A 13,078-nucleotide genomic window follows, 5' to 3' on the forward strand; every position below is an offset into this window, starting at 1 on the left:
AAATAACAACGTTACCGAACAAAAAGGTTGTCCAAGAAAAAAAAAACGAACAAAAAGGTCACATGCGTGTTTCTAACGTTAGTCACTACAGTTATTAAATATTTATGATCTCATCTCATAAGTTTCAATATAAAAACTTACTTCGAATGTTCGTGCATGCATAAATTATTAAAACATCAAAAAAAGTAAATAAAAAAAGTCGATAAAATGAAAATCAATATACTGGTCATTGTTGCATTCTCCTTTTTAATCGCCGCGAGGTCACTACCAGTGAAACAAACGCTTAACTACGAGTCCATATTTAATTTTGGAGATTCTTTAAGCGACACCGGAAATTTTCTCATCTCCAGTGATGTGAACTCTCCGTCCATCGGTAGACCACCATACGGTCAAACTTTCTTTAACCGTTCAACCGGCCGTTGCTCTGACGGACGTCTCATCATTGATTTCATTGGTTAGTTTCTCATCTCTCACTCCCTCTCTCTTTAAAAAGTATCATGGCCAGACTCAAAAAATATGCATAGGAAAAATATTTGTTATATTGATTTCAGTCTGTTTCGAATTTTTACTATATAATTAACCAAAATTCAGGATCCCGGCTTCAAATCCACCATATACATAAAACGTGAAACTTAAATATGCACCAAATGAAACTTACATGCATAAAATGGGATCTCTTAAAAACTTCCCTATTTTTTTTTTTGAAAAAAAAACTTACTTTTTTTGTATATGTGACTACGTGCAGCTGAGGCAAACGGATTACCGTACGTTATACCATATCTCCAAAGCGTGCGAACAAACTTTTCGGTGGATTTCAATAAAGGAGCAAATTTTGCAGTGGCCGGAGCAACGGCGAATGACTTTAACTTTTTGAAAGAAAGAGGTCTTTCAGTAACATTGTTGACGAATAAGACATTGGATGTTCAGCTTGATTGGTTCATGAAATTGAAACCTTCTCTTTGTAAAACAAAGGCAGGTAAATATATATATATTAGAGAACACAACTAAAATAACAGTTAGATTTTGGAAAATACCTGACAAGAAACCGGAAAAAAAAACTGAAGTTGCGATTATTTCTGTCAATTTTTACGAAACGGTAAACCTGACACATACTTCGTTTAAAAAGTACACTGTAAGGAAATTGAGAAATTATGTAAGAGTCTGCACAAACATTAAGCAAAAAAAAAGCGATGATTTGATTTGTAATATACCTTAATTAAAAATTTGATGGTGTTTTTGGCATAATATAGTTTATTTTATTTTTGGCAGATTGTGACCAATATTTTAAGAAATCTCTGTTTTTCGTGGGAGAAATTGGTGGAAACGATTATAATTACCCTCTATTAGCATTTCGGAGTTATAAACACGCCATTGATTTGGTACCATCCGTCATTAACAAGATCATCAACGTCACAAGTGTAAGTAGGAAACATTTACATTAAATGAATTGTCTTTAAACGTTAATAACATTCGTTTTATCAACTATCGGTTTTGTTTAATCCTAGGTCTTGATAGAGGAAGGTGCGGTGACGCTGGTGGTTCCGGGAAACCTTCCGATTGGTTGTTCGGCGGTTCTGTTAGAGCGATTCAGTGATGATAATAGATGGCTCTATGACACAAGGAACCATTGTCTTAAGCCGCTGAACAATATTGCCAAGCTTCACAATGCTAAGCTCCAGGAAGGCCTTGCGACTTTAAGGCAAAAGTACACTCATGCTAAGATTATCTATGCTGATTATTACGGTTCAGCTATGCAATTCTTTAACTCACCTTCCAAATACGGTACTCCCATTTCGATAATATTTTCTACAATAAATTAAATTTTACGTTTAGTGAGTTGACAGAAAAACTCATTAAACTGTGTATAGTAAAATAATAAATACTGATAAAATAAAATTTGATATACGTTTGATATCTTTTTCTTTTCATTTGCGTAATAGGTTTTACTGGAAGTGTACTAAAGGCATGTTGTGGAGGAGAAGATGGAAGATACAATGCAAAACCAAACGTAAAGTGCGGCGGACAGGGTTCAACGACTTGTGAAAACCCATCAACGTATGCAAATTGGGATGGAATCCACCTAACCGAGGCGGCATACCGCCACATTGCAACTGGTCTCATCTCTGGCCGTTTCACCAAACCTTCTCTTAGTAACAGTTCATCATTTTCCAAGTTCTAATTTAATCACACGAATATAAGCTTTAATGGAAACTCCTTTGTAACCAATAATTAATTGATATATAAACTCAAGTGCTTAGCGCAATCCCGAACGTTCTATTTATGTTTGATTATTCAGACTATCTCACATTTGGTTATCCAAAAAATTTCTAAGTTTGAATAATAAAATACGTTTAATGTAAAAAACACTTACAATTTTTTATGCCTTTTATTCTATTTACGAATTTGGGAACCTAATCGTTCTTAGGTTTTTATCCTAATATATTGAGGATCTCATGTGTAAATAGTGAAATAATTCGTTGTGGGCAAATAACTCGATCAAACAAAGAAAAATATATATATATGTGTGTGTGTGATTTTTTTATGAGTTAATTAGGTCAAAATCCTAAAAAATGTTGAAATTAGCAAAATACTCAAAACAAAAATATTGTTTTTTCTGTGTCAAAGCAAATTACTTTAGTGGCCCTAACTATGTTAGGTCAATTTATAGACGTACAATTATAACTGTGTGTAGGATTTTAAAAAATATTTAAAAGATTTGGTTAATTTTCTTTTGACTAAAATACCAAAAGGAAAAAAATGTAAAACGCTCTCAGGCGATGTTCTCGAGGAGTTACAGAGGCTTTTTCCCAATCCAGGTTTTCACCCCATATTCAAAATTTGAATCTCTTCTTCCTCCTTTACCATGTCTAAGGCGGCGGAGCATCTTGCCGATGTTTTCTCTCTTACTTGTTTATTTATCTCTCTTACATGTTGATGATGTCGTCGAACATTCTTTTGGATCTGAGAAACCAAAGACGCGCCTCCGCTCACTTGTTGTGCCTCCGCTTTTTTGCAGCGCCTCCATCTCTCTTCCGTGACTCCGTGCTTCTCTTCAGAAGAAGCACAAAATAGTTCAACCTTGGAAGCAATGGTTAGTTGATGTGCAGTTACAATGGTTATAAAAATAGTTTGAATTGTTTCTTACTTTATTGGCATGATAATAAATTGTTTAGACAGAATATAAAATGTGATCAATTTTTTAATGTATATGATTAAATTTCAACTGTGGTGTGAATATTACTGTTTAATGAGAATACATCCGTGTTGTATGATTAGGTGTTGCGGTGTCTAGCAATCAAGACCATGTCTTTCCTCTGGATGCAATCGCTACAGGTGATGCACCATGCTTAAAACGTGCAGGTCTACCTTGTGGAGGTGGTGAGCACCGAACCATGGAGAACATAAAATCAGGGGAGATGTAGACAACTGGTCGAGCGTCGTTGAAGCTAACTTTAGCATGCTGAGAATTGGAAAAAAATGTAGTGAAGTTAAAGGTTGGGGAGACATCATCGGAAGGCAGCAACACCCATGGTGGGTGTTGAGTGGAGTCAACCATTAGTGATTGGGTCTTGTATTATACTATGGAAGCTTAGGATCTATTTTCTAAATGTCTACGAGTTTTTTGTAAAACGGGTAACATAAAATTTAGCTAGAGGGTAGTAAGTTTTTGGATGGTTAAAATTTTGTGTAACCGTTAAAATTATCCGAATGTAAGGAAGTTAACCTGTTTAAATGATATGCATTTCTAAATGTAAGAAATTTAAAATTTAGCCAGGGATAGTAAATTTTTGGATGGATAAACTTTAGAATAACTGTTTGTAGAAACAAGAGCTGATTACGTAGAATGACACATTTTGTCTTTGTTTTACATACAAGTACACATTCCACTTGCGGGACACTTTTTGGTGGGGCCAAGGGGTTGGTTTGTCAAAATTACCCTTATAAAAAACGGTGGTGTTTTGTTGGAGAGAACAAACTAGTTTCCTTTTTTTTTGTCTCTGCTTCCATTTGAATAACTTTTATTGCATTTATGTTTTAGGAAAAATGATTCTAGTTTCCACCGTTAGATTAAAAAAATTACTATTAAATCGAATGGATGAGGCTTTTCACCTTTGGATTAAAATGATTACTATTAAATCGTATGGATGAGATTGAATCTTGGAGAGTAGGTCAATTAGACAAAGATGTGACTTAATGGTTGTGTTCGGTGTGGAAAGGGGGGGGGGGTGCAAGGATGGTTGAGTTGTGGTCGGGTGAGTTGTGTTCAAGTGATTTGTGTATGGGCGATGCTTGGACGAGTGGTCTGTGGACAGGTGATGTATGGACGGGTGATATTTGGACGGATGATGTGTGGACGAATGAGGAAGCAGGAGTGGGGTTTTGGCCACTCATGTTTTGAACTGGTTCACAATAGCGTTCCTCATTCACCATCACCACTAGCAAAAGCATGAACATATGGCTAGAGATTATTTTGTGGGCAGTGTACATAAAAAATGGATGAATTTTGTTGATTAGAGATATATAGATAATAGAATTGCGTACAAATTCAAATTAGGGATATAAATCAGAGTTTTTTGTTTTAATAATATCTTGGTTTTTGTGGACATAATTTTGGAAGCAAAATGTTGTGGGCAACATCTAATTAACAAAAAAAATGTGGACGTGGACAAGTGAAAACTTGTAAAGAAAGTTCCGTAAGATTTGTATGCAAGATTTGTAAAACCTGATAGCTTATCACAATAATAGAAATGTGAAGTATACAAAAAGAAAAAAATAGAAATGTGATAGAGATTATTTTAATTTTTATTATTTTAAAACTATTTTTACCATTCTTTATTATTTTGTTTCTAATATCTAAAAACATAGATAATACAGTATATAAAACATGCATATATATTTTTTTTCTTTCTTGATGTTTTATATAAAAAAAATATTAGATATTTTTATGGACGTAAATAGTGTGGATATGCATTTTGTTAATAAGATAATTGTTGTTAGGGGTTAAAGCGTATAATTAAAAAGTATGTGATGAAATCAAGAGAATCTATAAGTAAATTAAAGAATGTTGGGGTCAAATTGCGTATATCCAAAACCTAAAGGACCAGATGTGTAAAATAGAGGAACTTGACCATTGTTGTTTCACGAGGTTTCTCTTTGCATCGGAACCGACGACGAAGGCTCTGCCCAGCCGCCACGGCGGATTCAGAGCATGACGACCACCGCGAGGTACTGTTACGACGATAGGGGGTCAGAGTGAGACGGTATTAGGATAGATAGATTCCCGAACTAGAAACCCTACTTGCGGATTCGAAGAATGGGGATACACAAACTTAGAAGATGATCGGTTATGAAGAAAGATCTTCTTAGAAGTTATGCGTTCGTAAGCGTAGCTGCTGCGTAAGCTCTTGCTGGGTAACTTGAGAGATAAGTAAGCTGAGAAAATAGTTTATTGATATTGTGTTTTTTTTTCTTTACAAATCGTAAGAGTACTTATATAGCAAAGCCGAAAACAATGATAAGGCTAAATAAGTTAATCCTTATCCTAAGAGGAATGGAAATCATAAACTAACTTAATAAAGATTAATCGTAAAACCGTTAGTGACGTGTCCTGTCACAATACTCCCTCCTTCAGAACATTCTTGGCCTCAAGGATGAAAATCTGGAAATTTGGCAATGAAGACTTGGTAAAACTCCCATGTCGCTTGTGCAGGTGTTGAACCCTTCCATTGGACAAGTACTTTGGTTACAGGTCTGTTCTGGCGATTAACCATTTTCTTTTCCAAAATAAGCTCTGATACCACTGAGACGGTATTAGGATAGATAGATTCCCGAACTAGAAACCCTACTTGCGGATTCGAAGAATGGGGATACACAAACTTAGAAGATGATCGGTTATGAAGAAAGATCTTCTTAGAAGTTATGCGTTCGTAAGCGTAGCTGCTGCGTAAGCTCTTGCTGGGTAACTTGAGAGATAAGTAAGCTGAGAAAATAGTTTATTGATATTGTGTTTTTTTTCTTTACAAATCGTAAGAGTACTTATATAGCAAAGCCGAAAACAATGATAAGGCTAAATAAGTTAATCCTTATCCTAAGAGGAATGGAAATCATAAACTAACTTAATAAAGATTAATCGTAAAACCGTTAGTGACGTGTCCTGTCACACAGAGTGTCGTTATACTCGAGGAAAACGTATGGATCTTCAACCATTTTGTGTCTTTCAATTTCTGGAATCCAACCACTGAATCAGAATAACACAAAAATAACTTTCAGAAAATTGAAACTGAGGAATAGAATTGAATCGGAAAAAAGGCAATAACCAGCGACCTCGAGGATCTGGTAAATTGGACTGAACAAATCCCATTGTATTTTCATTGGAGGAAAAGGGAAGGAGAAAGAGGAAAGACATTCCAAAATTATATAAACTCTTCGATTGTGAAATATGATGAACGATGTTGTTTGCGGTGGATCATCGTTTGGTTGTTTGGGTCTTATGTGCTCACCGACGGTTCAAGGGAGAAAGAGATTCATAAGACTTAATAATAACCAAAATTGTCTCGCTCTCTTATTTTTTTTTTTCTTTGCACAAAAAAAGAACTAGAGTTAAAGGGTAGTAGAGACTTCACACAACTGAAAAGTGTGTCTCACGTTCGAAGTGTCCTTAAAGTGTAATTGAAATCATGAAATGTTCTGTAAGCGTAAAAAATTCTAGAAATAATTAGCGGTATGTAAGAAGTTAGCTTGTTTTATAATATGAAGTTATAATGTAAGAGCTTTTGCTTGTATGCTTGGTATGGATTAATCAGAATTTGGTAAATAAGCCCATACATATGTTTATCAGAAGCTGAGCCACATGTGTATCATCTACCACCATTTTTATCTATAATACATTTATAAAGTGACGTTATCCAGCTAACAACAAGTATACAATCTAATTTATTATGTAACCCTCTATTACTTTTGGGTTGTTACAATGCACCAAAATAGCAGTCTAACATCACTTACATTACAACTTTCTTATTTATAATCCGTTTAAATAAAATGATATATGTATATGTACTGATTCTGCCAATTAGCCGTATACATAAAATACTATTTGGCTAGAATTTGTATTATCTGGAAAAATATGTAATTGTCTATTCAACTAGAGCAATAACTATCAGAACAATCACTTTTGTTAGATCTCTTTTTAATCCACCTTTTTCTTCAACCTCTTCACAACTCTTTGGCAATGGAGGATTCAAACAAAAAAATGATTGAATTGTATCACTTAAATTGTATCACAAAATTAAGTGATTCTATTTTACATTACTTATTTATTAATGAAGCAAATGTACATAGTTTAACATCAATTATGATAAGTGATGTTTTTTATTATTTTTTTTTGATATCAGTTTAATTAAGTGATATATTTTTTTGGTCATTTGTATCACTTTAACAAAAATGATATTATTACAAAAAGTTATATCATTTAAACAAATGATGTATAAATTTTCTTGCTGACATCAATTATTAGAATGATACAAAGTTTACCATCAATAAAAATCGATGCAAATAAATAATACTGACTCGGTTTTTTATTTTGACATCACATTCATAAATCAGTTACACAGAATATTCCAAGCTTAAAAAAAAATAGAGTTACAAGAAGTTGCGATTTTTATGGCTTTGATTTCTTTTCTTTTTAATGTGATTTTAATTTAAATGGATCTTCTTCCTATAGCTATAAATGTTTCACCTCAATAAATCCATCTTCTTTTCTACCGTGGTCGTCATTCTTGGCTCTCCCTCTGCCTAATTTCTTACGGTGTCTTCTTATCAGTTGAAAAGCTATTTGATTCTCTGCCAGTTTTGTTCACATAGTCAGTATGAGTCTGTTTGTTTGATGACCAAAAAAAAAAAAGCTATTTGATTCTTGGAAAAAAAAACTATTTGATTCAAAGTAATTAATTTTCATTAACAATTAAACATGTTTTTTCTTATATGAAACCTAATGATGGATTCCGTTTCTTCTTAGAGGGTCTCCAAAAAAAGAATTCTATTTTGAAGTTTTCAAAACTCTATATTTGAAGTTTAAAGGTGATATTCTTCAAAAGAAAAACTTCAAACTCAACTTCAAAACTATTTGTATTTTATAATATGGTCCTTACATTTTTCATAACTAATTTGAATTCACAAAACTTTTGTAAATAACTAGCACATATATAAATATAAGCATATTATAATAATATTAATTAATAAAATATTATATTAAAATATAAAATTTTAAACAAAATAACTTAATTAATATTAAACTTCAAGCAAAATACCATATCATTCCATAAAGTGATTTTCGTAATGCATATATGATATACTAGTGCATTTCGAAGTAAAAATGGCTCTCCTCATTTTAATTTGTAGATTAAAGATAAAAATTGTTGAAATCAGGTGATATTAATAATTGTTAATACATTAGATTACAACAAGAAAGTAAAATAGAAACATAAAATATTGTTAAAAGACTAACTTTTATCGATAATATTAATACTCTTGAATATATTCAGTATGAACAAGAAAGAATTGTACAAAAAGACATCATCAACAACAACAACAATCATCTTCAGTTACACAAAAAAAAATGGACAATATTTGAAAATTGAAGGTTCCGGATCAAACTTACCTAACTATTAGTATTGTTGTAATATTTAAATTTGTGTAATAGTTATGTCTTCATGTAATTTCTTAACAGTTTTTTTTTGTTAAGTTTCTTTTGTATACTTTTGTTTTAAATATTTTGAATCTTATTTTAAAGTTTTATTTAATTTTATGTGTAAACTTAAATTTTGTAAACAAAACTTAAAATATTTATGAGATATAATTTTTATAAAGATTAAAAAATCAACAAGAAAATATTTATGAATTATAAATGTGATGTGTAATTGTAAGGACCAAAATGCAAATAAAAATATGAAACTTCAAATTTGAAGTTTTGAGTAGTGAAACTTCAAATATAAAGTTTCACTCCTCAAAACTTCACTTTTTGGAAAACAAAAAACTTCATATTTGAAGTTATAGAGTATCTTTTGGAGATGATCTTATGCAAGATTCGAGAGGAAACTATGATTTACTAAACCGACAAATGTAATAGAATTTTTCTGAAAAGGTATTATTTGCTTCTCTTCTTCTTGTTCTCATTTTTGTAACTTACGATATTTAGAATGACTAAATAATCTTTCATTGTTAGGATCAGGAACATCCAGAAGTAAAAGAGACAACTTCTATAACATTTCGAAAGTAAAAGTCTCAAGGAAAAGCAGCCGAAGGAGAGAATTCATCAATTGATCTAGTCATGCCACCAACAGAGATTAATGATTGAAATAAACATGAAGAGAAGGAGAAGAAAAGGAAGAAGAATCACAACTCAAGAAACTTCATAGCCAAGTCTATTTATTTGTTCTACTATTTTTATATGAATTCATCTTTTTCTTCTTGCTGTTGTTATAAGCTGGGATCTATATCTTTTCAATCGTCATATTGTATCTTAACGATATGTAATCTTATATATACACCCGACCGCTCACTCTTTCTTTCCTCTCTACTTCCTCTCTACTTCCTCTCCATTTCGTAGCAATGGTAAGCCTGATTCCTCTCTAATTTGGTTAGTTTAGGATAGATTAGGTGGTTCGTATAGGGAATTTAGATAGGTTTGCGGATTTTATGTTATTTAGTGTTGATTAGGTGGATAATGTTGGAAAATATATTGTTGATGTTAATTTCAAAAATTTCATTTTTTTTTCCAGGTTCGAAAAGGAAGACTTACTGCCCATTATAGAGAGATCTTCGGTGAGCCGGGTAGTCGTTTAGACCCGGCCTCTTCTTCCGCTCCCAGTTCTTCGGGCCAGGAGACTGTCCCCGAGACTCAGTACACTCAGAGAGTCTCTGGGTCTACTTCTTCTAGTGCACCATCGGCTCCTCATGTGCCTCCTCCGATGCCTCCTCCTGTGCCTCCTCCGATGGCACCTCCGATGGTCGCTGATATTCATCCTGATCTGATGGTGCCTCCGAGTGCTCCTTACTCGCAGTACACGGTAGAGGACATTCTCAGTCTGCCTGGAAGAGAAGGTTTACCAGTCATCGACCCAGACCGACCGGACGGAACGTTGTGGTATGTTGCATTAATTTTTTTAATTCGTTTAAATATCTTTTATAACATTAAAAAATAATTTAAATTTTAAATTTGTATTTTCCAGGTGGGGGGTTGACGGATGTCTTGCATCGGACGTAACCGACACGATCAAGGGTTACTTCTCCATGCCACATCCAAACTGGAGTAAGACGCCTCACTACGTCAGAAAGACGTGGTTCAATATTTACGCTGTAAGTTTCTATTAATTAATTATATATATTTTAATTTTTTCATGATTTATATATATACTTTCTAAAAAACTAATTGTTAATTTATTTTTTCCAACAGCAAAAATATAATTGGGCTTTGGGGATCACTGAGAGGGTGAGGAAGAAGTTTAACGCGAAAGCGAAAGTTCGCTTGTTGGACACGGTCTCCAACTGGAAGGGTGACTGGATCGTGAAGGGGTATGAGCGTGGCAAACCCGCTGAGCTCACCACGGACGTGTGGGATGGCCTCATCCGTTATTGGCGCCTTCCTGATTCGATTAGAATCGCCCAGGCTTGCTCTAACTCCCGTAACACGGTCGATGAGCACGGGAACGGGCCGATGCTTCACACTACGGGCCAAAAACCCCACGCCGGTGTCCGTTTGGAAATGGTAATTAAATATTTTATTAAATAATTTTTTAATAATTATATTAATTTATTCTAACTTTCTTAACTGTTTTTTTAGGCCAAAGAGACGGGACATCTCCCGTCTCTTATGGAACTTTACGAGAGGACCCACAAGAACAAGGCGGGCGTATTTGTAGATGGCAAGTCCGAGCAAATCTACAACGACGTAGTTGCTCGGGTTGAAGACCGCCAGACTCAGCTGACCCAGCAGTCTACCGACGGATTACCCGTCACCTTATCCACACTTGAAGTGGATAAGATTTACGAGGAGGTAAATTTTCAAAAAAATTAATTTTTAATTATTCATTTAATTTAACTTTAAATATTTACTTACAATATTTATTTTTTGTTTTTAAGGTTGTCCCTAAAAAAAAGGGACGGACGTTGGGTATTGGTTCCGTCAATGATGTTCCGAGAGCGACATCGTCTTATGGTCAGCGACGGGATGATGAGGTCACGGAGCTGCGTAGAGAGTCCGCTCAGCTGCGTAACGAGTTGACCGCGACAAAATCTCGTATGGGTGGAGTCGAGGGCTTCTTGGACGTTATTGCGGCCACAAATCCGGAATGGGAGTCCATGTTGAGGAACATGCGACAACAACATCCCATTCATGGCGAGTCATCCGACGACGTACATAACGAGGCGGATGTTTCGAGGAGGAGTGATGAATTCTACCGGGCGATGAACGACCCTTAGTTTTTTTTTTGTTGTTGTATTATATAAATTCAAAACTTATTTATTTATAAAATATTTTCATATGAATTTATTTTTATTTTGAATTTTAATTTATTATTAAATTAAATAATTTTAATTATTTTTTAATTATATTTTAAAATTCTGTAAAATAATAAAAACGAAGTAAATTCGTAGCTAAAGTACGGCCTCTTTACGTGGAAATCTTACGAGGAAATGACGAGAAACTGTTTACGAGTATTTTACGAGGAATTATTTACGAGGAAATAACGAGGAAATGTTTACGACTATTTTACGAGGAAATCATTTCGTGGTTGTTACGTGTATTTTGCGAGGAAAATCTTTCAAGGTATTTACGTGTAGATTACGAGGAACTGTTTTCGAGTTATTTACGAGGAATAGTAGCGACGTCCTTACGAGGAATTGTAGCGACGTCTTTACGACGAATCGTTCTACTTCGTCTTTACGACGAAATATATTCATCGCTAAGTTACGACGAATTAGCGAGGAAATAAGTGTTACGACGGACGTGTAACGAGCAAACGCGTTTCCTCGCTAATTCGTCGTAAAGCCTCTTTTACGACGAAATAACGAGGAAAACCGCCCTCGTTAAGATTATGTTTTCTTGTAGTGTGTATCTTAACGGAAAATAGTTAATAAAAAGATTCTGTTTAATTTATCTACTGATTTTATTTAACATCAGTTACTTACAAATAACAATATTATTTTAGAAATTATTATAAGTTATAAAAATTATTTATTTTAAAAACATGATATTAATTTAATATCAGTTATTAATAAATGATATAAGTAATTAAAATCAATTATTTTAATTGATGTCAGTGTTTATATCATTTCAAAAGAATGATTTAAATGTTAATATCATTTGTTCACAATTGATACACATTGACATCACTTACAATAACTAATGTAAATATTAAGTTTTTTAAAATCAGTTATTAATAAAATGATATAAATTATTTGTATCACCACTTTCAGAGTCATTTAATTAAATAATGCAAAGTTTTTTTACATCATTTATAAGTAATGCAAACATATGTAATAAATGATGTTAGACAATCATTTTTTTGTAGTGAAGATACTTCGCTCTCGATTATTCACATGAAAAAATATTGAACACTTATGTCACAAACTCTGCTTCTTCTCCACGAGCTTTTCGAATTGAGACTCTTTAATAAAAGCGACTTCGTGTTCATCGAAGGCGTTTAGAATTTTTCTTATACACTGAGGGTTTGTGATAAGGAGTAACGTTAACGCCAAGAGGTTCGTCGCCAATGGCGAACAACATAGGAGGAAATGGAGAATGAGGGATTACACCAGTGTTAGGAGCCATAGAAATCTTAGCTTTTGATGGTGATTAGGAACGAAAGAACTAAGAAATTGATATTGTTAATTGATAATGGAAACAGCGAACAAACAAATACCTGATTATAAAGGAGTAAGAGGTGTTCAAAAAAAAGGAGGAGTAAGAAAGAGCTTTCTGAGATACGAGAATTTTAGTTTATGGGGAAGAAATACGAAAATAATATAATATGTAAAGTGGTCTAACAGAAGAGCTTTTAGTGTATTGTTGGTTATTCAAATA

The 13,078-nt window shown here is 33.5% G+C and overlaps 1 protein-coding gene and 1 long non-coding RNA gene across 2 annotated transcripts; both read left to right on the forward strand.

The window, feature by feature from the left end:
• Positions 1 to 207: 207 nt before the first annotated feature.
• LOC106449271 (GDSL esterase/lipase At5g45910-like) lies at positions 208 to 2,179 on the forward strand. Its single transcript, XM_013891052.3, has 5 exons — positions 208 to 454; positions 746 to 976; positions 1,270 to 1,418; positions 1,506 to 1,782; positions 1,941 to 2,179. The coding sequence occupies exons 1-5, from the start codon at positions 208 to 210 to the stop codon at positions 2,177 to 2,179; spliced, it is 1,143 nt and encodes a 380-aa protein (XP_013746506.2).
• Positions 2,180 to 2,824: 645 nt separating this feature from the next.
• On the forward strand, positions 2,825 to 4,766 carry LOC125586393. The gene is made up of 2 exons (XR_007322909.1): positions 2,825 to 3,091; positions 3,277 to 4,766. It is a non-coding gene; the product is annotated as an uncharacterized LOC125586393 (long non-coding RNA).
• The last annotated feature ends 8,312 nt before the right edge of the window (positions 4,767 to 13,078 follow it).

The sequence above is a fragment of the Brassica napus genome, chromosome C4 (assembly GCF_020379485.1).
Source record: "Brassica napus cultivar Da-Ae chromosome C4, Da-Ae, whole genome shotgun sequence".
Classification (NCBI taxonomy): Eukaryota; Viridiplantae; Streptophyta; class Magnoliopsida; order Brassicales; family Brassicaceae; genus Brassica; species Brassica napus.